This window comes from Polypterus senegalus, chromosome 8 (genome assembly GCF_016835505.1).
Source record: "Polypterus senegalus isolate Bchr_013 chromosome 8, ASM1683550v1, whole genome shotgun sequence".
NCBI classification, from domain to species: domain Eukaryota; kingdom Metazoa; phylum Chordata; class Cladistia; order Polypteriformes; family Polypteridae; genus Polypterus; species Polypterus senegalus.
Genome location: NC_053161.1, coordinates 160,781,084 through 160,806,472, shown reverse-complemented (window position 1 = coordinate 160,806,472; position 25,389 = coordinate 160,781,084). Strand labels below are relative to the sequence as shown.

The 25,389-nt window shown below is 41.4% G+C and overlaps 2 protein-coding genes across 2 annotated transcripts; both read left to right on the top strand.

Moving 5' to 3' along the window:
• Window positions 1–624: 624 nt before the first annotated feature.
• Window positions 625–3,887, top strand: LOC120533297 (zona pellucida sperm-binding protein 3-like). The gene is made up of 9 exons (XM_039760125.1): window positions 625–1,015; window positions 2,257–2,375; window positions 2,519–2,622; window positions 2,706–2,880; window positions 2,954–3,074; window positions 3,148–3,239; window positions 3,318–3,433; window positions 3,504–3,629; window positions 3,754–3,887. The coding sequence occupies exons 1-9, from the start codon at window positions 671–673 to the stop codon at window positions 3,870–3,872; spliced, it is 1,317 nt and encodes a 438-aa protein (XP_039616059.1). The 5' UTR covers window positions 625–670; the 3' UTR covers window positions 3,873–3,887.
• A 9,154-nt stretch (window positions 3,888–13,041) lies between these two features.
• Window positions 13,042–16,306, top strand: LOC120533296 (zona pellucida sperm-binding protein 3-like). Its single transcript, XM_039760124.1, has 9 exons — window positions 13,042–13,438; window positions 14,671–14,789; window positions 14,933–15,036; window positions 15,120–15,294; window positions 15,368–15,488; window positions 15,562–15,653; window positions 15,732–15,847; window positions 15,919–16,044; window positions 16,168–16,306. Exons 1-9 carry the CDS (start codon window positions 13,094–13,096, stop codon window positions 16,284–16,286), a joined length of 1,317 nt encoding a protein of 438 aa, XP_039616058.1. The 5' UTR covers window positions 13,042–13,093; the 3' UTR covers window positions 16,287–16,306.
• The last annotated feature ends 9,083 nt before the right edge of the window (window positions 16,307–25,389 follow it).

The window sequence follows — 25,389 nt, the reverse complement described above, 5'->3', positions numbered from 1 at the left end:
GAACTTGGGAAATAACACATCACTTAATTAGCCCAGGAATCCAATTAAAAAGATGCGGGTTGGAACAAAAACCTGCAGCCACAGGGCCGAGTTTGGGAAACGCAGTCTTAATCTATCATAAACAAAATTAGATCAAAGCAAAGCTACATAAATATTTAATCAAGACTTCAGCTCCCCGTTCATATCCACAAAAACACTTCACTACGTTAAACTTATTAAACTGATCAATTATTTACAAGTCTTCCATGTTAGTTTGCAATGCATCCACACGCCTTCAAATCCCCAAAATGAAATTCCTTCAAGACATCACCCTTAACATTTAGAATTTAGTAGTCTTCGTTCTTCGCTTTCGCAAATCAAGTCATTTTGATTTTTATTACAATAAAGTTTAAAACCCGAATTGCTGGCCTCACGAGAAGAACTGTCAAGTTACTGCTTGAGATGAAGGTTCGCTTTGGCGTTTGTTTTAATTTGTGATTAATTTGTAATCCACCTCAGTATTTCACGCTTATTATTTTTTTCAAATGACTGGTGACTGATTGGCGATCTTTTTCTCCGCACGTGTTATTAACTTGAATCAGCCTAACGTCTTCATTCGTGTATATAAAGACTGCGCTGCGCTTCAAACTTTACTTCGTTTTGTTGTTTTTCCTCCATTTGTAGTTTCAAAATGTGGTGTAAGGGTCAGATATCCGTAGTATTGCTGCTCTTTTTTCTCTGTGATGCTTTTGCTCAGCCCCGTTTTAAAGGACGGAAGCTTATCGCAAAGCAGCAGAAGCCCGCGGTCGTGCTTTATGCTAAGCCTATTGAGCCGAGAGCTGGCTCTCCGCAGACCGTAACCGCTCAGTGCACCGACAGTGAGGTGATCGTCACCATCAGTCCGGACTTGCTAGGCATCCAAAAGCCGGTCCAGCCGTCTGATCTTTCCATGGGTGGATGTGGCGTCACCAGCCCGGCCGGTGCTGAGCCCTTTGTGATTGACGCGCCTCTACAGGGCTGTGGGAGCAACGTGGAGGTGAGTGGCTTCAGTGATCTCGCATTTGTCTTCCTAATCTGCAGTGTCAAGATGACCGTTACTGAATGCTCTAGTGGTATGTGTTTTGGCCCTAGAGTCCCCTCTGATCATGTACTCCTTAACAATCTTAGTTCCCAGTATCTCACTCGTGTGAGAAACGGAGCTTCATATCTGACTGCCCGCCCGTACGCGCTGTAATTACGGATGACGGAAATGAGACTTGGACAGTTCAGGCCTGCATTCTGTGCCCCGGCTTGTGTGGCCACGTGTGCTTGCAGGGTTAAGGAGCATGCAGGTCGAGATGAACTAATTTTTCTAAACGGCGAGTCTAGCAACATATGGCTATGCTTCATTGTTTTAATTGGGCTGACTTTTCATCCAGAATTTAAGTGGATGTGGTTATAAGGGTGGGCAATGGTTATTATCCATTAAACTAAACTGGGGTTCAGTAACCACTTTGGTCCAATCCTGTGGTGGGATGTGGAAATTCAAAATTCTGAAGGCTCCCTGACCATCACCCTTAATGACACTAAAGCTTAAAATGCTGACCAAACCCTTTGCAGGAGTGTTCTGACTTTCACTCCACGTTTTCTTATGGACAGGTTTTAATAAAATAGGTGGCCAAAGGTCTCTGCAGGTCCCCATCCTGTGAAGGTTAGATGTACAAAATTAATAATTTTTTAGCCAAACTTGTAAACTGGAGTACCTGGCTGGACAGTAGGCTCTTTATGGCCTTACTAGTTAAGTGCCAACATTGCATTGTTGAAACATAGTAGAAAATATTGAAGTTGGTAAATATTTTATTGTGACAAGACCAAGATCTTCATTTAAAATTCTGTACAGAATTAGGATATTAAACAGGTCTTGGCAAAATGTATTGCAGATATGCAATTAGTACAATTCTGGCACTTTTTTTTTGGTATGTAGATGGGTTTTTTATTTTTATATATAATTTTTTTTTTTTTTTCAAAAAAGATGTTGGTGGCTTCGACTTGCCAAGTCATCCTCAAACTGCTTTTCAAATTTTTCTTGCAGACTGTAACTTAATTGTTTAGACATCAGTGTTGGATTGAAGAACTCCAAACCTTTTGTGGCTTATCCCCTCCAAGCCATTTGCTATAGAATCCACTTAAATTGCAAATCCTAGTAATCTTTGCTTTTCCCACAGATTAAAAAACATAATCTAGATATTCTGCTTCAAAGCTATTGAGTTAATGAATTTCATGGCTGATATCGTTTAGATGCAGGGTGCTGAGATAGTGTACACCTTCACCCTTGACTACAATCCTTCTCCAATTGATGGTCTTCCCATTGTAAGAACAAATCCAGCTGTGGTTCAGATTGAATGCCACTACAACAGGTGAGAGATGACCTAACTGTACAAGTGGAGTTGGTTCCATGTTTGGAACCAGGCCTAGTGATGTGTTAAGCTACGTCCGCATTGTCTGTCCTGCTTCAAATCTGTCAGAAGGAATTGATCCAGATAACCTGTCCCCACCACAGGCTCCACAATGTCAGCAGCAATGCTCTAAACCCCACTTGGGTTCCCTACACCTCCACAATCTCTGCTGAGGATGTTCTGGGCTTCTCGCTGGTTATAATGAGCAGTAGGTGTACAACTAATGAAGACCTTCCATCTGTATTGCTAGTTAGATGTGGCAGTAACACCTTGTCATGTTCCACTCTGCAGGTGATTGGAGTGGGCCAAGTCCATCCAACACCTTCTTCCTAGGAGACCTCATTAACCTTCAAGCATCTGTGGACAGCACTAACCATGAGCCTCTCCGTGTCTTTGTGGACAGCTGTGTGGCCACTCCTGGGTCCAATGCATCAGCCCCAGCCTACAACTTCATTGGGAATAATGGGTGGGTGTGAGCAACAGTCTGACTAGATCTCGGTCTGGAAACACAATGCTATGGTCTCTCTTGTGTATTGCAGGTGTTTCTTGGACAGCCAACTGACAGGCTCCAATTCCCAGTTCATGTCCCCCAGAGTTGCCCAGTCTGTAATGCAGTTCCAGCTGGATGCCTTCAGGTTTTATGGCCTGACTACTAGTTCAGTAAGTCCTTCCCTCCCATGTTCTTTGGAGGAATCCCATTGAAGATCCAGGTGTGACTATAGTCTTCTTTCAGATCTTCATTACCTGCCATCTGAAGGTGACCTTAGCATCTGCTAATGTTGATCCTTTGAATAAGGATTGTTCATACAACTCTGCACTGACCCAGTAAGTGACAGACTGGGAGGATGAGGGTGCACCTGCTCAGATGAGGTAGCAGGTTTTGATTGGTGGCTGTGCTTTCAGGTGGAGCTCAGTGGATGGAGACAATGCTGTCTGTAGCTGCTGTGACACAAGCTGTGCCAACCCCCCTCCCTTTAGGAGGGGCTCTGGTGCCCCCAGATACAGACCCAGGAGAGCAAGTAAGTGACCTCTACAGCAGACTTCTGCAGTGTCCAGCCTTTGGATACACAAACTGCAATTGTTTTCCAGGTGAAGTGAGTGTCCCAGCTGGGTGGGAGGAGACAATTTCTGTTGGACCCCTCTTTCTGAAACGGGTCTCTCCTTTGTCTTCTGTACCACAGTCACTGTCCAGCCAGCAAGATAAAACCTATTCAGGTAACATGCATTAAGGTCTTATATGCTAGCCATATTTAAGCTCTGCTCCTTTAATCTGATGTACCAACAGCTGAAGTGGGATTAAAGTTTCTTCATTCCTAATGTTTTGATTTTCTTCATGCAGGGTCCCAATACCAAGCTTCCATCCTTGGAGCTGTTGTGGGTGTCCTGGCTGTCTCATGTGTGGCTGTACTATTCCTTATCTACAGAAAAGCAAATGGAACTGCTAATACCAAGCAATAAATTTAATGATTGCAACTTTTTTGTCTTGTGTACTCCTTTTTGTAAGCATGGTCTTGCTGATTCCTAGAGGGAGGGGACCATCTAGGCACTATCGTATGCTGTAAGCCAAGGGTCTCCACTTAGAAATTCCACTTTGAATTTAATCCTCTCCAAGGCCCTTTGCTGCAGACTTGGCTTGTCTAGTCTTTGAAAATACAGTAGTATCCAATACTATTACTTGCCTTAGCCCCTGAACAAAGGGTTAAACCTGGTGGGGAAAGTCTTACGTGGGTCTTTGTTCAGCCATTAGATCATCTCTTTTTACCAGCTAGGGCACCACTGGGGTAGAGCATGCCATTTCTCTGGGGCTTCCATGTAGCTACAGGTGGTGGTTCATCTGAATTCACAATTTATCTACCACATTTTCATGCTCTGTTTTTAGAAATGTACAGCAGCCTAATTCTGTACCAAAGCTCCAATTAAAGCTTTAAATTGCTTTTCTGTGTTTTAATGGCCAAATTTAATAACCTGGTGGATTGCTGCACTAATGACCCTGAATGTTAAACATGACAACTGAGGGTTGGACCCAATAAAACTAAATGATGGAGAAAACGGAGGGGAACAACAGTCTCACCTGGACTCTGCTTTTCATTTTATTTACCAAACTTGCAGGCCTAGTAGCTACTCGGAGTTCTCATCTTTTCTTGCTGCCCAAAAAAAATTAAACCGCTTACCTAATTGTGCTAAGACTTCAGTTTAACAGAAATGTGTTTAGGATAAAATTGTGGGATCCACTGCTCTAGACAGCATAGATTTCTTTAACAAAGTTACATTGGCAGTAGTGTCACACAAATGAATGCCAATGATACACAAATGCAAAGTCCCATGTAGGGTGAGACTACGTGTTGACAGAGTATCCTGCTTTCAGATAAAAGACTTTTACTCCATTGATTGGATTTTTTTTTTTTTTTAAATCTAGGAGGTAATTTCTGTTTAGACAGAAATCTAAATCTTAGTATGAATCTGAAATTGGAGTTGGTTGCTATTGAGGGTGCCAGTGTGTTTCATGATCCAGCTGGGATCCCAGCACTATTGGCCAAAGCGGCCTTTGCTTTCTCTGACCGTTTGCACAGGGCATTTCACAGCAACTGGTGCAACACAAAGCTTCCTTGTACCAAGGATAATGGGTGTACTGTACAGGTGCATCTCAAACTAGAATATCAAAGTTAATTTTCAGTAATTCAATTCAAAAAGTGAAAGTGTGTGATTTATACAGGTACAGTGATCTCAAGTGTTTTTATTTTGCTAACTATGGTCTACAGGTAATACTCAAAATTCATTATCTCAAATTAGAATTTTGTGAAAATCGTATAAATGGTGCACACTACTGTGGATGGCGTAATAATACCATCAATTAATGAGAAACCAGTCACTAGCCTAGGTAAGGTTTTTGATTATAGTCTCCGAGATACTGCGTCAATACAGACAATGATCAAGAAGCTGGAAACTTGGTTGGCGCCAGTAGATAAGTCGGGTTTACCTGGCAGATTTAAGGCATGGATATACCAGCATAGCATATTGCCACTGATTCTTTGGCTGCTGTTGGTGTATGAAGTGTCTGTCTACAGTAGAGGCCCTGGAGGTCCGATTATCTCCGGGCACAACGTGAGCTACCACAGCTATGCTGATGACACACAGCTGTACTTATCAATAGCACCTGATGACTCTCGATTCACTAACACAATGTCTGACTTGTATCTCAGAATGGATGAATAGTAATTTTCTCAAGTTAAATAAATAGAAAACTGAAATTTTAGTGATTGGCAATAATGGATACAATGAGGCTATTAGAAATAAACTTGATGCATTAGGATTATTAAAACTCTAGACGGAAGTAAAAAACTTAGGGGTAATTGTTGACTGTAACCTGAATTTTAAATCGCATATTCATCAGACCACTAGGACAGCATTTTTTCACTTAAACATAGCAAAAGTTAGACCTCTTATATCATTGAAAGATGCTGAGAAATTAATTCACGCTTTTGTTTTCAGTCGACTAGATTACTGTAACGCTCTCCTCTCAGGACTACCCAAAAAAGACATAAATCGTTTGCAACGAGTGCAGAATGCAGCTGCTAGAATCCTAACTAGGAAAAGAAAATATGAGCACATTTCTCCAGTTTTGATGTCACTACACTGGTTACCTGTGTCATTCAGGATTGACTTTAAAATTCTGCTTATGGTTTATAAAGCCTTAAATAATCTCGCCCCATCTTATATATCGGAATGTCTGACACCATAAATACCAAATCGTAACCTCAGATCCTCAAATGAGTGTCTCCTTAGAATTCCAAAAGCAAAACTTAAAAGAAGTGGTGAGGCGGCCTTCTGCTGTTATGCACCCAAAATCTGGAATAGCCTGCCAATAGGAATTTGCCAGGCTGATATGGTGGAGCACTTTAAAACACTCCTGAAAACACATTACTATAACATGGCCTTCTCATAACTTCACTTTAATTTAATCCTGATACTCTGTATGTTCAATTCATGATAATAACTATTCATGGTGGCTCTAAAATCCATACTGACCCTTACTCTCTCTTCTGTCTCTTTTTCCGGTTTCTTTGTAGTGGCAGCCTGCGCCACCTCCACCTACTCAAAGCATCATGATGCTCCAACAATGATGGATGGATTAAAAGCCAGAAGTCTGCATGTCCATCATCATCAAGTCCTTCCGTGAGAACCCTAAATCCAAAGAGGACTGTTTCATTTATGTTAGGTAGAATGCCCAGAGGGGACTGGGCAGTCTAATATTTATTTTTTTCTCCAGCCATCTGTCCACCCTGGCCATCGGACCTTACTCTTATTCTATGTTAATTAATGTTGACTTATTTTTCTTACTGTGTCTTTTATTTTTCTATTCTTCATTATGTAAAGCACTTTGAGGCACATTTTTTGTATGAAAATGTGCTATATAAATAAATGTTGTTGTTTGAAAGGGACAGTACTGCTGCAATAAATTATTTCATCGAAGGTTGCGAACGGTGCAGGAAGCATCTTGCAGGAAGCAGGAACAATCACTGCGCTACTGTGTTCCAATGTTTAATAACATGCTTTAATTCTTAACATGAAAGTGATATCACGTATACATCTCAGAATTTTAGTTATTCAGAGAGCTGTAATATCATGAATGTAATGGATTCTGAGTCCTGTCAGAGGAAGAGATGGCCGGTTTAAGAAGCACGTAGTGATTCACACACAAAGAGCACATAGAAGATCACATACAAAACAAAGCATTTAACATGCTACTTTAGTTACGATGGGATTGATAAACTAGTAAATTAAACGATTTTAAGATGAAGTTTATGATCTACTTTAATGACAAAATAAACTACAAGATTAAAGGGACATAGTGAGAAAAAAGCTTGAAATGTCATCTTTAATCTCGAAATTTACACTTTTTTTTCTTTTCTCTGTACCTTAATAAGCTTTCATATGACACTCAGATGGTGGGCTACGACTCACCTTTTCACGGCGACTTGATATCTGACAACTTTTTTTTTTATTTCGAGTTTCTTCAACATTCTATGCCACTAGATCAACTTCCTTTTGTTGTTTATATCACTGTTTTAACCTGCAAAGAGTCCGTTATTCTTTGCCTCCACTTGGTATTCACTGAAATTCTTCTATTTTCCCCCGTGTTTTTGCCAATGTCTTTTTCACAGAATGCTACGCTTAAGGGCTATTTATATTGATTTGCATATTCAAAGAGGCGTAATTCTGGGAGGAGTTTGGGGAGTGGCAGCAGGCGCGTGTACGAGTGTTACTTTCACGCTGACTGAGATTTATGGAGTGGAAGAACGTGGAAGTTGGCGAACGCACAGATTTACACATCTGGATTTTTTTTGTGTGTATGCACATTTCCGCTTTTGTCCGTGCGACACGTTTTAGTGTGAATTCTACACACAGCATTATGCATGAGGCTCTTTGTGTCCCACTCCATTCAGTTAATTAACCCAAAACTCCTTAAAGTTGTCCTGAGCCTTGAAATGGTCTCTCAGTCTGGTTCAGTAGGCCACACAATCAGATGGATGACTTGACAGTTGTCCAGAAGTCGGTCACTGAGACCCTCCACAAGGAGGCTAAGCCAAAAAAGGATCAGCTGGCTTTTCACAGAGCACTGTGCCAAACATTTCAATGGAAACTTGAGTGGAAAGAAAAAAGGTGAGAGCAGAAAAAGGCGCACAAGCAACGGGGATAACGGCAGCCTTGAGAGGATTGTGAAGAATTTGGAGGAGATTCCCAAGGAGTGGACTGTGGCTGGAGTCAGTGCTTCAAGAGCCACCACACACAGACATGTGTATCGGGGACGTGGGCTACAACTGTCACAGAATTCCTGGTGTCAAGCCACTCCTGAACCAGAGACCACGTCAGAAGCGTCTTATCTGGACTAAGGAGAAAACAGACTGGACTGCTAACAGCTCAGTGGTCCAAAGTCCTCTTTTCAGATGAAAGTACATTTTGCATTTTATTTGGAAATCAAGGTCCCAGAGTCTGGAGGAAGAGTGGAGAGGCACAGAATCCAAGTTGCTTGAGGTCCAGTGTGAAATTTCATGTCATCTGCTGGTGTTGCTCTACTGTGTTTTATCAATTCCAAAGTCTGCACAGCTGTCTACCAGTACATTTTAGAGCACTTCATGCTTCCCTCTCTTGACAAACCTTTATGGAGATGCTGCTTTCATATTCCAGCAGGACTTGGCACCTGTCCACACTGCCAAAAGTACCAGTACCTGGTTTAATGACCATGGTGTCACTGTGCTTGACTGGCCAGCAAACTCATCTGACCCCACAGAGAATCTAACAAGAGGAAGATGAGAGACACCAGAGCCAACAATGCAGACGAGCTGAAGGCCGCGATCAAAGCATCCTGGGCTTCCATAACATCTCAGCAGTGCGACAGTCTGATCGCCTCCATGATGCAGTAATTCATGCCAAAGGAGCCATGACCAATTATTGACTGTGTACATGGACAGACTTTAGAGTAGGCCAACATTTCTATATTAAAAATCATTTTTTATTCGTCTTATGTAAAATTCTAATTTGGTGAGATACTGACTTTTGAAATTTCATTACCTGTAGGCCATAATCAGCAAAATGAAAAAAAATAAACGCTTGAACTATCTCACTCTGTGTGTAATGAATCTATATAATATACTGTATGAGTTTCACTTTTTGAATTACCTAAATAAATTAACTTTATGATGATATTCTAATTTATTGAATTGCACCTCAATATATCAACTACTGACAGGGCTCAGTGTTTCGTCTCCCCTTCTCTTATAAAGAAGGTACAGACTTTAATTTTTATTGCTGAAATTTCTCAAGAAGTTTCATTCCAGATTAACTTTAAAAGACTTGACTTCCATTTAGGTTGCTGGGAATAAAACTAACAAACTGTAAGCACTTATATTACAAACTCTCTTGGAACAAAAAGTATCCCTGCTGGACTTTATCTGCCCAGTGGGTACAGGGTAAAGCATCACCTCCAGTCTTGTAGAGACCACCGAGTGGTCTCTGGCACTCAGAAGGATGATGAAAGTGCCTGGTCTTTGTGCTTTGGTGTTCTTTTGTGATCTGTGGTTTGGTGTTTGGTGCCACCTTGTAGTTGCTGCTTGTATTGCAGTTACACTCATCGAGTTTCCCACCTAAGGGTCTCATATGCTAGTGACAGTCTGTTGGGATTTATAAAGAGGAAGTGCGTGGAACTTGATCTACACACTGTTTGTATCTGGATTTTGTGTGTGTATGCACATTTCCAGTTTTGTTGTCCACACACCACACTTTAATGTGAATTCTATGCACAGTACAAGAGGCCTCAAATCTGGCCCACATGTAAGCGTCGTCTTTGCGATGGGTTCCAAAAACTTCAACTTCTTTCGTAGGTCACCGTTCAGCTGCCAGTCCAGCACTGAGGCTAGCAGCCCACCTGAGAAATTGAGCTCCACCTTGGTTATTCCCCTCCCTCAACAAAGTCAATGCTGTGCCATATTGGGAGCTGCTGCTTTCTCTCTTGAACTCCAGTACAGATGGTGTCAGCTGCTGCCTTCCACACTTGGTCAGGGTGCCACATATACCTTCCTACTCTCTCAAGGTTTTCAGACTACAGCTCAAGTTGCGCTCCAAAGAACCTCTTGCCCAGTGAAGATGTCATGTCGGGGTGTCAGCTGGACCCCAGCAATACAGGTTGGACTGGCTTGGAAGGACATCATACACCGACTGAATCAGAAACTTCAGCCTCACTGCTTCTGAATTCCAAAGTTCTACCCATGTGATCCTTTGGACACTTGTAAGATCCCAGTTGATCCGATCTCTTGATGGTGCATAGCCACTGTCCTTCTACACCATTCCTCTTCCACCTCTGCAAGGACCTCCTCATGGATCACTTGACATATCAATTCGATATAACATCAACAGGCAATAAAATAAATCAATGAAAAATAACAAATATTGATGTAATCTGAGCTCATCTCCAGATTATGACATGACCATGGAGCAGTCACAGGCATAGTCACTGCTGGACCCAAAATGGTATTTATCATCGTCTCTGCATCGTTTGAGCCAATCCACCCAAAACTGGGCCTACTTGTCTTGTGGTGCTCTCAGTTGCCTTCCACAAACTGTTTAGTTTCTAGTATAAGAAGTATACGGAAAGTACTGGAATCATCCAACAGTGTGTGTGTGTGTGTGTGTGTATGTGTGTGTGTGTGTGTAAATACGATAACATGAGTACACTTTCACATAGGTCAACCACATTTTGCATACAAGTATTAGGTACAAAACGTAGATTTCTATCAACTTTTGGTTTATTTCCATTAATCAGAAGTGGTACTTTACCTGAACACATACTCGATTTTATTTAATTCATGCAACTGCAGTCCGATTGATTCAACTTTATTTTTATAATAATTGTTCAATATATTATTAATTTGATTTGATTGGTTGTTGATGGTTCTTGAATGTGCATAATGTAAAAATATAATCATTGTCTAGCGGTTTACTTCAAATATCCATCCCCATACAGGAGTATGCAAGAAAGTCTGGGGGAGACCACTGCCGATTTTTTATAAGGTGATTTACTTCATGACCTGTTATGCTTATGCAATACAACATAAATTCAATGGATTGTCCTGTCTCCTTTGTAAGGCTAATATTGGAGATGATTTGATTTCACCACAATTCCTTTGTGCTTGTTTCTGCATAACTCCAAACATTTAAAAATTAATTTGATGCAAAACCTTAATCCAGCAGCGGTGGGCTGGCACCCTGCCTGGGGTTTCTTTCCTGCCTTGCGCCCTGTTTTGGCTGGGATTGGCTCCAGCAGACCCCTGTGACTCTATAGTTAGGATATAGCGGGTTGGGCGATAGATGGATGGAAATTACCCCATCATCTGCAAATGGCAACAAGTTTATTATCTGATACCACACTAGGGAAACTAATTATTGTTACATTAAATGATATAGTAATACCATATTAAGGGGTGCCAATTTCTATTGACAGTTCTGTTGAGGTTTCTTTGTCTACTGGTACTTCAAAAGTCCTGTTACTTCAAAACCAAATGTATATATTTTAATTAAGAAACCATCAATCCACAACATGTTGTATGCCTTTTCTAAATCCTAATAAAACACAACCACCATTGCCTTGTTACAAAGCTTTCTTTATTTCCGATTCTAATCTTAAAATATGATCATTTGTACCACTTTAAAAAAAAAAAACTGTAAATGGAGACCTTTTTGTCCTAAAGAAACCCTACAACCTTACATTGATTATTATGAGCTGCGGTGGGCTGGCGCCAGGCCCAGGGATTTGTTCCTGCCTTGCACTCTGTGCTGGTTGGGACTGGCTCCAGCAGACCCCTGTGAGTCTGTGTTAGGATATAGCAGGTTGGAGACTGACTGACTGACTAACAAACTAGGAAACACTGGATTAAGGTCGGTCGGTCGGTCATTTAGTCAGTCAGTCAGTCAAACTCCGTCCTGGGGACCCCCTGTGGCTGCAGGTTTTTGTTCCAACCAGATTCCTAATCAGTGACAATAGCTGATAGCACTGATCTCATTTAATTAGCTGGAATGATTTCTCTTTTACTCTACATTCAGAAAAGCACGGCAGCATGATTCTTACAATTATAAGACATTTAGAAATATTTCTGCTTTTGCTATAGATTTAAATGTTTAACTCTCTTTTGTCGATTTCATTATATTTTGCTCTTTCTCTGTGCAGGTTTTTCCTCTTCGTTGTATCTTAATAATGACAACTTAAAATGAGCAAAGCAGACACGCTGGCAAAAAACATAATGAATAATCAAAGGCTGCAACTACTTTAGTGTCAGACCACCTAATTAGTAAGTAATGGATTATTAAACAAGTAGAATGCCTAGAAAAGTAGAATGAAAATCAAGAATAAAATATTGTTAAAAAGAAAAAATACGTTATTACCATATAACTGCTTGGTACATTTTAATATATATGACCAAGCTTAGTTTTTTAATTTCTATATTGTTCCCAAAACACAGAACTTGGGAAATAACACATCACTTAATTAGCCCAGGAATCCAATTAAAAAGATGCGGGTTGGAACAAAAACCTGCAGCCACATGGCCGAGTTTGGGAAACGCTGTCTTAATCCATCATAAACAAAATTAGATCAAAGCAAAGCTACATAAATATTTAATCAAGACTTCAGCTCCCCGTTCATATCCACAAAAACACTTCACTACGTTAAACTTATTAAACTGATCAATTATTTACAAGTCTTCCATGTTAGTTTGCAAGGCATCCACACGCCTTCAAATCCCCAAAATGAAATTCCTTCAAGACATCACCCTTAACATTTAGAATTTAGTAGTCTTCGTTCTTCGCTTTCGCAAATCAAGTCATTTTGGCTTTTATTACCATAAAGTTTAAAACCCGAATTGCTGCCCTCACGAGAAGAACTGTCAAGTTATTGCTTGAGATGAAGGTTCGCTTTGGCGTTTGTTTTAATTTGTGATTAATTTGTAATCCACCTCAGTATTTCACGCTTATTGTTTATTTCAAATGACTGGTGACTGATTGGCGATCTTTTTCTCCGCACGTGTTATTATCTTGAATCAGCCGAACGTCTTCATTCGTGTATATAAAGACTGCGCTGCGCTTCAAACTTTACTTCGTTTTGTCGTTTTTCCTCCATTTGTAGTTTCAAAATGTGGTGTAAGGGTCAGATATCCGTAGTATTGCTGCTCTTTTTTCTCTGTGATGCTTTTGCTCAGCCCCGTTTTAAAGGACGGCATGTTATCGCAAAGCAGCAGAAGTCCGCGGTCGTGCTTTATGCTAAGCCTATTGAGCCGAGAGCTGGCTCTCCGCAGACCGTAACCGCTCAGTGCACCGACAGTGAGGTGATCGTCACCATCAGTCCGGACTTGCTAGGCATCCAAAAGCCGGTCCAGCCGTCTGATCTTTCCATGGGTGGATGTGGCGTCACCAGCCCGGCCGGTGCTGAGCCCTTTGTGATTGACGCGCCTCTACAGGGCTGTGGGAGCAACGTGGAGGTGAGTGGCTTCAGTGATCTCGCATTTGTCTTCCTAATCTGCAGTGTCAAGATGACCGTTACTGAATGCTCTAGTGGTATGTGTTTTGGCCCTAGAGTCCCCTCTGATCATGTACTCCTTAACAATCTTAGTTCCCAGTATCTCACTCGTGTGAGAAACGGAGCTTCATATCTGACTGCCAGCCCGTACGCGCTGTAATTACGGATGACGGAAATGAGACTTGGACAGTTCAGGCCTGCATTCTGTGCCCCGGCTTGTGTGGGCACGTGTGCTTGCAGGGTTAAGGAGCATGCAGGTCGAGATGAACTAATTTTTCTAAACGGCGAGTCTAGCAACATATTATGGCTATGCTTCATTGTTTTAATTGGGCTGACTTTTCATCCAGAATTTAAGTGGATGTGGTTATAAGGGTGGGCAATGGTTATTATCCATTAAACTAAACTGGGGTTCAGTAACCACTTTGGTCCAATCCTGTGGTGGGATGTGGAAATTCAAAATTCTGAAGGCTCCCTGAACATCACCCTTAATGAGATTAAAGCTTAAAATGCTGACCAAACCCTTTGCAGGAGTGTTCTGACTTTCACTCCACGTTTTCTTATGGACAGGTTTTAATAAAATAGGTGGCCAAAGGTCTCTGCAGGTCCCCATCCTGTGAAGGTTAGATGTACAAAATTAATAATTTTTTAGCCAAACTTGTAAACTGGAGTACCTGGCTGGACAGTAGGCTCTTTATGGCCTTACTAGTTAAGTGCCAACATTGCATTGTTGAAACATAGTAGAAAATATTGAAGTTGGTAAACATTTTATTGTGACAAGACCAAGATCTTCATTTAAAATTCTGTACAGAATTAGGATATTAAACAGGTCTTGGCAAAATGTATTGCAGATATGCAATTAATGCAATTCTGGCACTTTTTTTTTTGGTATGTAGATGGGTTTTTTATTTTTATTTTTTTTTCAAAAAAGATGTTGGTGGCTTCGACTTGCCAAGTCATCCTCAAACTGCTTTTCAAATTTTTCTTGCAGACTGTAACTTAATGCTTTAGACATCAGTGTTGGATTGAAGAACTCCAAACCTTTTGTGGCTTATCCCCTCCAAGCCATTTGCTATAGAATCCACTTAAATTGCAAATCCTAGTAATCTTTGCTTTTCCCACAGATTAAAAAACATAATCTAGATATTCTGCTTCAAAGCTATTGAGTTAACGAATTTCATGGCTGATATCGTTTAGATGCAGGGTGCTGAGATAGTGTACACCTTCACCCTTGACTACAATCCTTCTCCAATTGATGGTCTTCCCATTGTAAGAACAAATCCAGCTGTGGTTCAGATTGAATGCCACTACAACAGGTGAGAGATGACCTAACTGTACAAGTGGAGTTGGTTCCATGTTTGGAACCAGGCCTAGTGATGTGTTAAGCTACGTCCGCATTGTCTGTCCTGCTTCAAATCTGTCAGAAGGAATTGATTCAGATAACTTCTCCCCACCACAGGCTCCACAATGTCAGCAGCAATGCTCTAAACCCCACTTGGGTTCCCTACACCTCCACAATCTCTGCTGAGGATGTTCTGGGCTTCTCGCTGGTTATAATGAGCAGTAGGTGTACGACTAATGAAGACCTTCCATCTGTATTGCTAGTTAGATGTGGCTGTAACACCTTGTCATGTTCCACTCTGCAGGTGATTGGAGTGGGCCAAGTCCATCCAACACCTTCTTCCTAGGAGACCTCATTAACCTTCAAGCATCTGTGGACAGCACTAACCATGAGCCTCTCCGTGTCTTTGTGGACAGCTGTGTGGCCACTCCTGGGTCCAATGCATCAGCCCCAGCCTACACCTTCATTGGGAATAATGGGTGGGTGTGAGCAACAGTCTGACTAGATCTCGGTCTGGAAACACAATGCTATGGTCCGTCTTGTGTATTGCAGGTGTTTCTTGGACAGCCAACTGACAGGCTCCAATTCCCAGTTCATGTCCCCCAGAGTTGCCCAGTCTGTAATGCAGTTCCAGCTGGATGCCTTCAGGTTTTATGGCCTGACTACTAGTTCAGTAAGTCCTTCCCTCCCATGTTCTTTGGAGGAATCCCATTGAAGATCCAGTTGTGACTATAGTCTTCTTTCAGATCTTCATTACCTGCCATCTGAAGGTGACCTTAGCATCTGCTAATGTTGATCCTTTGAATAAGGATTGTTCATACAACTCTGCACTGACCCAGTAAGTGACAGACTGGAAGGATGAGGGTGCACCTGCTCAGATGAGGTAGCAGGTTTTGATTGGTGGCTGTGCTTTCAGGTGGAGCTCAGTGGATGGAGACAATGCTGTCTGTAGCTGCTGTGACACAAGCTGTGCCAACCCCCCTCCCTTTAGGAGGGGCTCTGGTGCCCCCAGATACAGACCCAGGAGAGCAAGTAAGTGACCTCTACAGCAGACTTCTGCAGTGTCCAGCCTTTTGGATACACAAACTGCAATTGTTTTCCAGGTGAAGTGAGTGTCCCAGCTGGGTGGGAGGAGACAATTTCTGTTGGACCCCTGTATCTGGAGCAGGTCTCTCCTTTGTCTTCTGTACCACAGTCACTGTTCGGCCAGCAAGATAAAACCTATTCAGGTAACATGCATTAAGGTCTTGTATGCTAGCCATATTTAAGCTCTGCTACTTTAATCTGATGTACCAACAGCTGAAGTGGGATTAAAGTTTCTTCATTCCTAATGTTTGCTTTTCTTCATGCAGGGTCCCAATACCAAGCTTCCATCCTTGGAGCTGTTGTGGGTGTCCTGGCTGTCTCATGTGTGGCTGTACTATTCCTTATCTACAGAAAAGCAAATGGAATTGCTAATACCATGCAATAAATTTAATGATTGCAACTTTTTTTGTCTTGTGTACTCCTTTTTGTAAGCATGGTCTTGCTGATTCGTAGAGGGAGGGGACCATCTAGGCACTATCATATGCTGTAATCCAAGGGTCTCCACTTTGAAAATACAGTAGTATCCAATACTAAGACTAGACAAGCTAAGTCTGAATTTAATCATCTCCAAGGCCCTTTGCTGCAAAGTAGAATTTCTATTACTTGCCATAGCCCTTGAACAAAGGGTTAAACCTGGTGGGAAAGTCTTACGTGGGTCTTTGGTAAAAAGAGATGATCTAATGGCTGAACAGCTAGGGCACCACTGGGGTAGAGCATGCCATTTCTCTGGGGCTTCCATGTAGCTACAGGTGGTGGTTCATCTGAATTCACAATTTATCTACCAAATTTTCATGCTCTGTTTTTAGAAATGTACAACAGTCTAAAGCTTTAATTGGACCTTTGGTACAGAATTAAATTGCTTTTCTGTGTTTAATGGCCAAATTTTAATAACCTGGTGGATTGCTGCGCCAATGACCCTAATGTTCAACATGACAACTATGAGGGTTGGACCCAATAAAACTAAATGGTAAATAAAATGAAAAGCAGAGTCCCAGTGAGACTGTTCTCCTCCTGTTTCTCCATCAAACTTGCAGGCCTAGTATCTACGCTGACTTCTCACCTTTTCTTGCTGCCCAAAAAAAACTAAACCGCTTACCTAATTGGGCTAAAACTTCAGTTTAACAGAAATGTGTTTAGGATAAAATTGTGGGATCCACTGCTCTAGACAGCAAACTTCTTTAACAAAGTTATTTTGCATTTGTGTATTCTTGGCATTCATTTTTGTGACACTACTGCCAAAGTCCCATGTAGGGTGAGACTATGTGTTTGATGTTGATAGAGTATCCTGCTTTCAGATGAAAGGCTTTTACTCCATTGATTGGATTTTTTTTTTTTTTTAAATCTAGGAGGAAATTTCTGTTTAGACTCTTGTACGAATCTGAAATTGGAGTTGGTTGCTATTGAGGGTGCCAATGTGTTTCATGATCCAGCTGGGATCCCAGCACTATTGGCCAAAGCGGCCTTTGCTTTCTCTGACCGTTTGCACAGGGCATTTCACAGCAACTGGTGCAACACAAAGCTTCCTTGTACCAAGGATAATGGGTGTACTGTACAGGTGCATCTCAAACTAGAATATCAAAGTTAATTTTCAGTAATTCAATTCAAAAAGTGAAAGTCTGTGTGTGTGTGATTTATACAGGTACAGTGATATTTCAAGTGTTTTTATTTTGCTAACTATGGTCTACAGGTAATACTCAAAATTCATTATCTCAAATTAGAATTTTGTGAAAATCGTATAAATGGTGCACACTACTGTGGATGGCGTAATAATACCATCAATTAATGAGAAACCAGTCGCTAGCCTAGGTAAGGTTTTTGATTATAGTCTCCGAGATACTGCGTCAATACAGACAACGATCAAGAAGCTGGAAACTTGGTTGGTGGCAGTAGATAAGTCAGGTTTACCTGGCAGATTTAAGGCATGGATATACCAGCATGGCATATTGCCACAGATTCTTTGGCTGCTGTTGGTGTATGAAGTGTCAATGTCTATAGTAGAGGCCCTGGAGGTCAGATTATCTCAGGGCACAACGTGAGCTACCACAGCTATGCTGATGACACACAACTTTACTTATCAATAGCACCTGATGACCCCGATTCTCTCGATTCACTAACAGAATGTCTGACTTGTATCTCAGAATGGATGAATAGTAATTTTCTCAAGTTAAATAAATAGAAAACTGAAATTTTAGTGATTGGCAATAATGGATACAATGAGGCTATAAGAAATAAACTTGAAGCATTAGGATTAAAAGTCAAGGCGGAGGTAAAAATCTTAGGGGTAATTGTTGACTGTAATCTGAATTTTAAATCGCATATTCATCAGACCACTAGGACAGCATTTTTTCACTTAAAAAACATAGCAAAAGTTAGACCTCTTATATCATTGAAAGATGCTGAGAAATTAGTTCACGCTTTTGTTTTCAGTCGACTAGATTACTGTAACGCACTCCTCTCAGGACTACCCAAAAAAGACATAAATCATTTGCAACGAGTGCAGAATGCAGCTGCTAGAATCCTAACTAGGAAAAGAAAATCTGAGCACATCTCTCCAGTTTCGATGTCACTACACTAGTTACCTGTGTCATTCAGGATTGACTTTAAAATTCTGCTTATGGTTTATAAAGCCTTAAATAATCTCGCTCCATCTTATATATCGGAATGTCTGACACCATAAATACCAAATCGTAACCTCAGATCCTCAAATGAGTGTCTCCTTAGAATTCCAAAAGCAAAACTTAAAAGAAGTGGTGAGGCGGCCTTCTGCTGTTATGCACCTAAAATCTGGAATAGCCTGCCAATAGGAATTCGCCAGGCTGATATGGTGGAGCACTTTAAAACACTCCTGAAAACACATTACTATAACATGGGCCTTCTCATAACTTCACTTTAATTTAATCCTGATACTCTGTATGTTCAATTCATGATAACTATTCATGGTGGCTCTAAAATCCATACTGACCCTTACTCTCTCTTCTGTCTCTTTTTCCGGTTTCTGTAGTGGCAGCCTGTGCCACCTCCACCTACTCAAAGCATCATGATGCTCCAACAATGATGGATGGATTAAAAGCCAGAAGTCTGCATGTCCATCATCATCAAGTCCTTCTGTGAGAACCCTAAATCCAAAGAGGACTGTTTCATTTATGTTAGGTAGAATTCCCAGAGGGGACTGGGCAGTCTAATATTTATTTTTTTCTCCTGCCATCTGTCCACCCTGGCCATCGGACCTTACTCTTATTCTATGTTAATTAATGTTGACTTATTTTTCTTACTGTGTCTTTTATTTTTCTATTCTTCATTATGTAAAGCACTTTGAGCCACGTTTTTTTGTATGAAAATGTACTATATAAATAAATGTTGTTGTTGTTTGAAAGGGACAGTACTGCTGCAATAAATTATTTCATTGAAGGTTGCGAACGGTGCAGGAAGCATCTTGCAGGAGGCAGGAACAATTACTGCGCTACCGTGTTCCAATGTTTAATAACATGCTTTAATTATTAACATGAAAGTGATATCACGTATACATCTCAGAATTTTAGTTATTCAGAGAGCTGTAATATCATGAATGTAATGGATTCTGAGTCCTGTCAGAGGAAGAGATGGCCGGTTTAAGAAGCACGTAGTGATTCACACACAAAGAGCACATAGAAGATCACATACAAAACAAAGCATTTAACGTGCTACTTTAGTTACGATGGAATTGATAAACTAGTAAATTAAACGATTTTAAGATGAAGTTTATGATCTACTTTAATGACAAAATAAACTACAAGATTAAAGGGACATAGTGAGAAAAAAGCTTGAAATGTCATCTTTAATCTCGAAATTGACACTTTTTTTCTTTTCTCTGTACCTTAATAAGCTTTCATATGACACTCAGATGGTGGGCTACGACTCACCTTTTCACGGCGACTTGATATCTGACAACTTTTTTTTTTATTTTGAGTTTCTTCGACATTCTATGCCACTAGATCAACTTCCTTTTGTTGTTTATATCACTGTTTTAACCAGCAAATAGTCCGTTATTCTTTGCCTCCACTTGGTATTCACTGAAATTCTTCTATTTTCCCCCGTGTTTTTGCCACTGTCTTTTTCACAGAACGCTAAGCTTAAGGGCTATTTATATTGATTTGCATATTCAAAGAGGCGTAATTCTGGGAGGAGTTTGGGGAGTGGCAGCAGGCGTGTGTACTAGTGTTACTTTCACGCTGACTGAGATTTATGGAGTGGAAGAACGTGGAAGTTGGCGAACGCACAGATTTACACATACGATTTTTTTTTGTGTGTATGCACATTTCCGCTTTTGTCCGTGCGACACGTTTTAGTGTGAATTCTACACACAGCATTATGCATGAGGCTCTTTGTGTCCCACTCCATTCAGCTAACTAATCCAAAACTCCTTAAAGTTGTCCTGAGCCTTGAAATGGTCTCTTAGTCTGGTTCAGTAGGCAACACAATCAGATGGCTGACTTGACAGTTGTCCAGAAGACGGTCACTGAGACCCTCCACAAGGAGGCTAAGCCATAAAAGGATCAGCTGGCTTTTCACAGAGCACTGTGCCAAACATTTCAATGGAAACTTGAGTGGAAAGAAAAAAGGTGAGAGTAGAAAAAGGTGCACAAGCAACAGGGATAATGGCAACCTTGAGAGGATTGTGAAGAATTTGGAGGAGATTCCAAAGGAGTGGACTGTGGCTGGAGTCAGTGCTTCAAGAGCCACCACACACAGACATGTGTATCGGGGACGTGGGCTACAACTGTCACAGAATTCCTGGTGTCAAGCCACTCCTGAACCAGAGACCACGTCAGAAGCGTCTTATCTGGACTATAGAGAAAACAGACTGGACTGCTAACAGCTCAGTGGTCCAAAGTCATCTTTTCAGATGAAAGTACATTTTGCATTTTATTTGGAAATCAAGGTCCCAGAGTCTGAAGGAAGAGTGGAGAGGCACAGAATCCAAGTTGCTTGAGGTCCAGTGTGAAATTTCATGTCATCTGCTGGTGTTGCTCCACTGTGTTTTATCAATTCCAAAGTCTGCACAGCTGTCTACCAGTACATTTTAGAGCACTTCATGCTTCCCTCTCTTGACAAGCTTTATGGAGATGCTGCTTTCATATTCCAGCAATACTTGGCACCTGTCCACACTGCCAAAAGTACCAGTACCTGGTTTAATGACCATGGTGTCACTGTGCTTGACTGGCCAGCAAACTCATCTGACCCCATAGAGAATCTAACAAGAGGAAGATGAGAGACACCAGAGCCAACAATGCAGACGAGCTTAAGGCCGCGATCAAAGCATCCTGGGCTTCCATAACACCTTAGCAGTGCCACAGGCTGATCGCCTCCATGACCAAGTATTGAGAGCGTACATGGACAGACTTTACAGTAGGCCAACATTTCTGTATTAAAAATAATTTTTTATTGGTCTTTTGTAATATTCTAATTTGATGAGATACTGACGTTTGAGTTTTCTTTACCTGTAAGCTATAATCAGCAAAATGAAAAGAAATGAGTGCTTGAAATATCTCACTCTGTGTGTAATGAATCTATATAATACAGTGTCTCACAAAAGTGAGTACACCCCTCCCATTTTTGTAAATTTTTGATTATATCTTTTCATGGGACAACACTGAAGATATGACACTTTGATACAATGTAAAGTAGTCCGTGTACATCTTGCATAACATTGTAAATTTGCTGTCCCCTCAAAATAACTCAACACACAGCCATTAATGTCTAAACCGCTGGCACCAAAAGTGAGTACACCCCTAAGTCAAAAATGTCCAAATTGTGCCCAAAGTGTCAATATTTTGTGTGGCCACCATTATTTGCCAGCACTGCCTTAACTCTCTTGGGCATTGAGTTCACAGGTTGCCACTGGAATCCTCTTCCACTCCTCCATGATGACATCACGGAGCTGGTGGATGTTAGAGACCTTGCGCTCCTCCATCTTCCATTTGAGGATGCCCCACAGATGCTCAATAGGGTTTAGGTCTGAAGACATGCTTGGCCAGTCCAGCACCTTTACACTCAGTTTCTTTAGCAAGGCAGTGGTCGTCTCAGAGGTGTGTTTGGGGTCGTTATCACGTTGGAATACTGCCCTGCGGCCCAGTTTCCGAAGGGAGGGAATCATACTATTTCAGTTTGTCACAGTACACGTTGGCATTCATGGTTCCCTCAATGAACTGTAGCTCCCCAATGCTGGCAGCACTCATGCAGCCCCAAACCATGACATTCCCCCCACCATGCTTGACTGTAGGCGACACACACTTGTCTTTGTATTCCTCACCTGGTTGCCGCCACACACGCTTGACACCATCTGAACCAAATGAGTTTATCTTGGTCTCACCAGACCACAGGACATGGTTCCAGTAATCCATGTCCTTAGTCTGCTTGTCTTCAGCAAACTGTTTGCAGGCTTTCTTGTGTGTCATCTTTAGAAGAGGCTTCCTTCTGGGACAACAGCCATGCAGACCCATTTGATGTAGTGTGCAGCGTATGGTCTGAGCACTGACAGGCTGACCCCCCACCCCTTCAACCTCTGCAGCAATGCTGGCAGCACTCATACGTCTAATTTTCAAAAGACAACCTCTGGATATGACGCTGAGCACGAGCACTCATCTTCTTTGGTTGACCATGGCGAGGCCTGTTCTGAGTAGAACCTGTCCTGTTAAAACTCTGTATGGTCTCGGCCACCGTGCTGCAGCTCAGTTTCAGGGTGTTGCAATCTTCTTATAGCCTCAGCCATCTTTATGTAGAGTAACAATTCTTTTTTTCAGATCCTCAGAGAGTTCTTTGCCATGAGGTGCCATGTTGAACTTCCAGTGACCTGTATGAGAGAGTGTGAGAGCGATAACACCAAATTTAACACAACTGCTCCCCATTCACACCTGAGACTTTGTACACTAACGGGTCACATGACACCGGGGAGGGAAAATGGCTAACTGAGCACAATTTGGACATTTTGCACTTAGGGGTGCACTCACTTTTGTTACCAGCGGTTTAGATATTAATGGCTGTTTGTTGAGTTATACAAGCTGTACACGGACTACTTTACATTGTATCAAAGTGTCATATCTTCAGTGTTGCCCCATGAAAAGATATAATAAAATATTTACAAAAATGGGAGGGCTGTACTCACTTTTGTGAGATACTTTATAGGAGTTTCACTTCTTGAATAGCATTACTGAAATAAATTAACTTTTCGATGATATTCTAATTTATTGAGTTGCACCTGAATATATCAGCCACTAACAGGGCTCAGTGTTTTGTCTCCCCTTCTCTTATAAAGAAGGTACAGACTGATTTTTGGAATTTTCATTCCAGACTAACTTTAAAAGACTTGACTTCCATTTAGGTTGCTAGGAGTAAAACTAACAAACCGTAAGCACTTACACACGTGGACAAAATTGTTGGTACCCTTCAGTCAATGAAAGAAAAACTCACAATGGTCACAGAAATAACTGACAAAAGTAATAATAAATAAAAATTCTATGAAATTTAACCAATGAAAGTCAGACATTGATTTTCAACCATGCTTCAACAGAATTATTTCAAAAAATAAACTCATGAAACAGGCCTGGAGAAAAATGATGGTACCCCTAACTTAATATTTTGTTGCACAACCTTTTGAGGCAATCACTGCAATCAAACGATTCCTGTAACTGTCAATGAGACTTCTGCACTTCTCAGCAGGTATTTTGGCCCACTCCTCATGAGCAAACTGCTCCAGTTGTCTCAGGTTTGAAGGGTGCCTTTTCCAGATGGCATGTTTCAGCTCTTTCCAAAGATGCTCAATAGAATTAAGGCCAGGGCTCATAGAAGGCCACTTTTAGAATAGTCCAATGTTTTCCTCTTAGCCATTCTTGGGTGTTTTTAGCTGTGTGTTTTGGGTCATTGTCCTGTTACAAGACACATGACCTGCGACTGAGACCAAGCTTTCTGACACTGGCCAGCACATTTCTCTCTAGAATCCCTTGATAGTCTTGAGACTTCATTGTACCCTGCACAGATTCAAGACACCCTGTGCCAGATGCAGCAAAGCAGCCCCAGAACGTAACAGAGCCTCCTCCATGTTTCACAGAAGGGACAGTGTTCTTTTCTTGAGATGCTTCATTTTTCCGTCTGTGAACATAGAGCTGATGTGCCTTGGCAAAAAGTTCAATTTTTGTCTCATCTGTCCATAGGACATTCTCCCAGAATCTTTGTGGCTTGTCCACATGTAGCTTGGCAAATTCCAGTCTGGCTTTTTTATGATTTGTTTTCAACAATGGTGTCCTCCTTGGTCGTCTCCCATGAAGTTCACTTTGGCTCAAACAACGACGGATGGTGCGATCTGACACTGATGTTCCTTGAGCTTGAAGCTCACCTTGGATCTCTTTAGAAGTTTTTCTGGGCTCTTTTGTTACCATTCGTATTATCCGTCTCTTTGATTTGTCATCAATTTTCCTCCTGCGGCCACGTCCAGGGAGGTTGGCTACAGTCCCATGGATCTTAAATTTCTGAATAATATGTGCAACTGTAGTCACAGGAACATCAAGCTGCTTCGAGATGGTCTTCTAGCCTTTACCTTTGACATGCTTGTCTATAATTTTCTTTCTAATCTCCTGAGACAACTCTTTCCTTCGCTTCCTCTGGTCCATGTTGAGTGTGGTACACACCATGTCTCCAAACAACACAGTGACTACCTGGAGCCCTATATATAGGTCCACTGACTGATTACAAGATTGTAGGCACCTGTGATGCTAATTAGTGGACACACCTTGGATTAACATGTCCCTTTGGTCACATTATTTTCAGTCTTTTCTAGGGGTACCATCATTTTTGTCCAGGCCTGTTTCATGAGTTTATTTTTTTAAATAATTCTGTTGAAGCATGGTTGAACATCAATGTCTGACTTTCATTGGTTAAATTTCATAGAATTTTTATTTATTATTACTTTTGTCAGATTAAAGTTATTTCTGTGACCATTTTGAGTTTTTCTTTCATTGACTGAAGGGTACCAACAATTTTGTCCATGTGTGTATATTACAAACTCTCTAGGAACCAAAAGTATCCCTGCTGGACTTTATCTGTCCAGTGGACACAGGGCAAATCTTCACCACCAGGTGGTCTCTGGCACTCAGAAGGATGATGAAAGTGCCCGGTCTTTGTTCTTTGGGGTTCTGTTGTATTGTGTGGTTTGGTGCCACCTGGTGGTTGCTGGTTGTACTGCAGTTACACCCCTCAAGGTTTCCCATCTAATGGTCTCATATGCTAGTGAGTCTGCTGGGAGAAAGACTTGCTTTGATGTTTTCTTTTTGTGCTACCTACAGAGTCTGGACCTGACATGGCACCCTCACCCATCATGTTGAAGTCCAGCACAGGGTTACCATGTCAATGTAAGGGTCTCCCCAGGCTTTTGTTACAGGCCACACCTTAGACAATAGGGTTGCTATTAAAGAGTAAAAGTTCAAGCCAACATTTGAATGAAACAGACAGCCCAGAAG

Bases quoted from the DNA above. Each gene is read 5' to 3' on its own strand.
- LOC120533297 (XM_039760125.1), top strand. From the start codon at position 671: ATGTGGTGTAAGGGTCAGATATCCGTAGTATTGCTGCTCTTTTTTCTC. The intron at 1,016-2,256 runs GTGAGTGGCTTC...GATATCGTTTAG, and splicing joins GCTGTGGGAGCAACGTGGAG to ATGCAGGGTGCTGAGATAGT. The intron at 3,434-3,503 runs GTAAGTGACCTC...ATTGTTTTCCAG, and splicing joins ATACAGACCCAGGAGAGCAA to GTGAAGTGAGTGTCCCAGCT.
- LOC120533296 (XM_039760124.1), top strand. From the start codon at position 13,094: ATGTGGTGTAAGGGTCAGATATCCGTAGTATTGCTGCTCTTTTTTCTC. The intron at 14,790-14,932 runs GTGAGAGATGAC...TCCCCACCACAG, and splicing joins ATTGAATGCCACTACAACAG to GCTCCACAATGTCAGCAGCA. The intron at 15,654-15,731 runs GTAAGTGACAGA...CTGTGCTTTCAG, and splicing joins TACAACTCTGCACTGACCCA to GTGGAGCTCAGTGGATGGAG.